The following is a 4158-nucleotide window of genomic DNA, read 5'->3' on the forward strand; positions in this document are numbered from 1 at the left end:
GTTCAGGCGTGGTGAAGTGGTGTGGCGAGTGGTGAAGTATCCGTTACTGCGTACCTTCAGGGCACAGCGTCCTGCACCTGCACCTCCCTCCTGCACCTGCACCTCCCTCCTGCACCTGCACCTTCCTCCTGCACCTGCACCTGCCCCTCCTGCACCTGCATCTGCAACTGCCCGTCCTGCACCTGCACCACCCTCCTGCACCTGCACCACCCTCCTGCACCTGCACCACCCTCCTGCACCTGCACCTCCCTCCTGCACCTGCACCTCCCTCCTGCATCTGCAACTGCCCCTCCTGCACCCCATCTGTGGTCTGTCTTCATATTGTCGCGATCAAAGGTAATTTCAGTAATAATTTATACGTCATGATCACGAACAAGTTGCGTTCGTTGTCAAGTAGCAACGCAGCAACAAAACCTCTATGCCGCCTCTATTTCTTATTATATCGAGCTTGGTGTCGTTGAATTGCATATTATTCGTCGGGCCAATAGTAAATTGTCGACACGTCATCCTGTAACCTCACTCTGGCTTCACTTGATTTCGATTCTCCAGTTGCGTCAGCTTGTACCATGTCTGTAGGGAAGTTGTGGAACTATGCAACTGCACTACACTAGCAGTTGCAGGCCAGGCAGGCAGTGTGCAGGCCAGGCAGGCAGTGTGCAGGCCAGGCAGGCAGTATGCAGGCCAGGCAGGCAGTGTGCAAGCCAGGCAGGCAGTGTGCAGGCCAGGCAGGCAGTGTGCAGGCCAGGCAGGCAGTGTGCAGACCAGGCAGGCAGTGTGCAGGATAAGGCGGCTAAAGGTGGCCTGCCGCAGCCACTCCGCGTCCCCACCTCAGGGGGGCGACAGCCCCCCTCCCGCATGTGTGGCATGGCATGCGCAGTGATGTGGCATGACATGCGCTGTGATGTGGCATGACACGTGCTGTGATGTGGCATGACACGAGCTGTGATGTGGCATGACACGAGCTGTGATGTGGCATGACACGCGCTGTGATGTGGCATGACACGCACTGTGATGACGTGGCATGACACGCGCTGTGATGATGTGGCATGACACGCGCTGTGATGGCGTGGCATGACACGCGCTGTGATGGCGTGGCATGACACGCGCTGTGATATGGCATGACACGCGCTGTGATGGCGTGGCATGACACGCGCTGTGATGGCGTGGCATGACACGCGCTGTGATGGCGTGGCATGACACGCGCTGTGATGGCGTGGCATGACACGCACTGTGATGCGTGGCATGACACGCACTATATGATGCGTGGCATGACACGCGCTGTGATGCGTGGCATGACATGCCATGCTGCAGTTCGCACCTCACGCAAAGCTCAGCCCACGTTACCGCGACGTTGAACAGGAACATGTTTATGATGTGCAATGTTTATATGATGTGTGTTGTAGTGTTGATACAAGAGTTTTTCTATTCATTTCAGTAGCGTACATTTCAATCTCATACTCAGACCTCACGATAATCTATTAGGAGAGAATATTATGCACAACAATATAATGTAATAATAATATATGATATATTAGTTGAATACTATATATAATAATAATATAAATAGACACTCGTATAAAAATATACGCAAAGGAATAAAGTAGTGATGGCACACGATGTTGAGGTGACACCGACGAGAGTGATGAGGGTGTGGTGAAGATTGAAATTTATCGTGTGATGAGAATAAATTAGAATACATATTATAATGCATATCGACGCGGGCATACAACTCGAGGCGGTCACATATACTGTGAAGACTAAATCAATTAATAACGTGAGTGCTATTATATATAACAAGTGTAACCATACCATTAGGAATTAAAGGAAATTAAACAATTAATCATAATTAATCAATTAATAAATAGGTTGGTAATTAATCACATCAATACGACGGTTTTGAATAATAGAAATACAACGAATTACCAAGACTCACCCGAATACAAGGACGTTAGAAGTGTAACTAACTAACTATAGCATTAGGAAGGTACTAATACATCCCACAACTACAAAGTAAATTAATCACACCAATAACATGGGAATTAATTATATCAATAGGGCGGTATTTAATAATAGAAATTTAGTATTTAATAATAGAGTCATCACGGTATTTATTAATAGAGTTACCGCGGTATTTAATAATAGAGTTACCACGGTATTTAATAATAGAGTTACCACGGTATTTAATAATAGAGTTACCGCGGTATTTAATAATAGAGTTACCACGGTATTTAATAATAGAGTTACCACGGTATTTAATAACAGGGTTACCAAGACTCACCCGAATATAAGGACGTGTCTAGGCCGCCCTTGGTGGCAGGCTGTGCACTGTCGTCCCGGGGCTCAATGAGGGCTGAGTAATAAGAACCACCTCTCACTGAGAACATCATTAAAGTGTGTCACTACGCCACTAGTAGCGTAACCAATACTAGTGCTAATACAGTAGCTGTTAGTGGTCACTAGCCGCACCATCGGCCACTGGTGTCACTGCAGCAGCTGTCCTATGGACAGACGCTGCATTCTCGATACTTTGTTTGTACGGTGATCGTAGGTACTACGATGATCGTAAGTTCTGATACGATCGAGCCTAGGTAAACTAAAACTATGATGAGTATTATTGATATTTGAATCACGATATAAAATGGTATATACTCGTTTTTTCCTGAGCAATTCGATCCGGCGATGAAGTAACGCAAAAATTTTCACAAACACTTCACACTCACAGACACGCAACTTTTTCAGAGGAACTATGAGATGATGGTGTACCACACAGTAATGTCATCATTACATGGTGACACTTCATGGCACCATCATTATTGTATAGCTCACTAATTATTAGTCAGGACTTTACTGAATAAATACACTGGCGTTAACTTCAAGGATCAAAAACGAGATACCATGACAAGTATCTATAATACATATACCAATAAGGAGCAAAGATTGTTCTCGGTAATTGCAATGTAAAAAGCGAGCAAGATAACACGTGCATTTTATCAAGATATGCCATGAAATAATTCTTTAAACGTACATCTATTAACTTTAGTAAACGACGAGCCTATTCTCTCGTAACATTATACCTGAGGAAGAAATATATTGTTTATTGAAGAAATATAACGCTTCAGCTCACTACGCCACTTCAAGATGCTTTTCAATACTAATCATAAATAATGAATAGTGAAAGATATGATGTTAGTGAACGATTTAATTAGAAATAAAGAATACGACCTCTACTAAGACGTACTTAAAGAGAGATGTATAACTTTTTTTACTTAAAAAAGGATTAGCGCACACTGTCTTTTTTTCAATTCAAAATCGGCTTGTTTTTTTTTTGGGAATTCAGTTGAACATTTTCAACAATTAATTATCTTATTTTCAACTATTATTATCGTCGCTGTGTCAAAACGAATGCCCCAGCCACCTAACTATTGTCGCCACCGAATGAAAAAATGTTCACAGAACATCGCAATGAAATACAAGCAAATATTAAAGAATGTAAAGTGCCATGTTTGCATTACGAAGTCCGTCAGAGTTGAGGCAGCAAAGCAAGGTCTAGAAACAAGACCTGAAGACTGGTCAGCAAAACTGTGCGCATGAAACAAAGCTCGCTGAGACGATCTCACGGGCGGAAGCGAGTGAGCGCATTCTTCAGATCCCGACAGCATTCATGCTGATGACAGCGTAGAGTGTCATGCTGATGACAGCGTAGAGTGCCATGCTGATGTCAGCGTACGTAGAGTGCCACGCGCTGTCTGTCCAGTTGATCAGTTAGCAGAGGACATAAATAATAATGCTTTATATACTACCGCCTAAGCAGGTACATTAATACTTTATCTATAGGAGGTGTTTAATTCCAGACCTTAGCAGGGATAGATGAAATACGCGACGGAGAAGCGATCGATTGATAGTGCTTATTCAAGTATTTATATATTAATTATTTAGTAAGTTTTCATCGTTTAAGTGCTTACAAACACTTCCCACACTCTTACTGACGATCGAGTTGCGCGGGCAAGTAAAAATGTGCCGATTGTCTCCCTCAGAAACTCGCGAACCGACGAAGAGAAGATCCGCGAATAATTTTTGTCATTACAATTTATTGGAAACGCGCGGTGACGTGAAGTGACGGAAGGTAAAAGGCGATAGAATGAGGGATTAATGTAATGA

General features: G+C 43.7%; 1 protein-coding gene across 2 annotated transcripts in view; it reads right to left on the bottom strand.

Annotated features, from left to right (window-relative positions):
* The window catches only part of LOC108667262 (serine-rich adhesin for platelets), a 25387-nt gene extending 22318 nt beyond the window's left edge, over window positions 1-3069 (bottom strand). For both annotated transcript variants that reach the window (XM_018154268.2, XM_018154269.2), the window contains exon 1: window positions 2279-3069. In XM_018154268.2, coding sequence (XP_018009757.1) covers window positions 2279-2387 — 109 coding nt within the window. In that variant the 5' untranslated portion in view covers window positions 2388-3069. The remainder of the gene's footprint in view (window positions 1-2278) is intronic.
* Window positions 3070-4158: the final 1089 nt, after the last annotated feature.

This window comes from Hyalella azteca, unplaced genomic scaffold (assembly GCF_000764305.2).
Source record: "Hyalella azteca isolate HAZT.00-mixed unplaced genomic scaffold, Hazt_2.0.2 contig1919, whole genome shotgun sequence".
NCBI classification, from domain to species: domain Eukaryota; kingdom Metazoa; phylum Arthropoda; class Malacostraca; order Amphipoda; family Hyalellidae; genus Hyalella; species Hyalella azteca.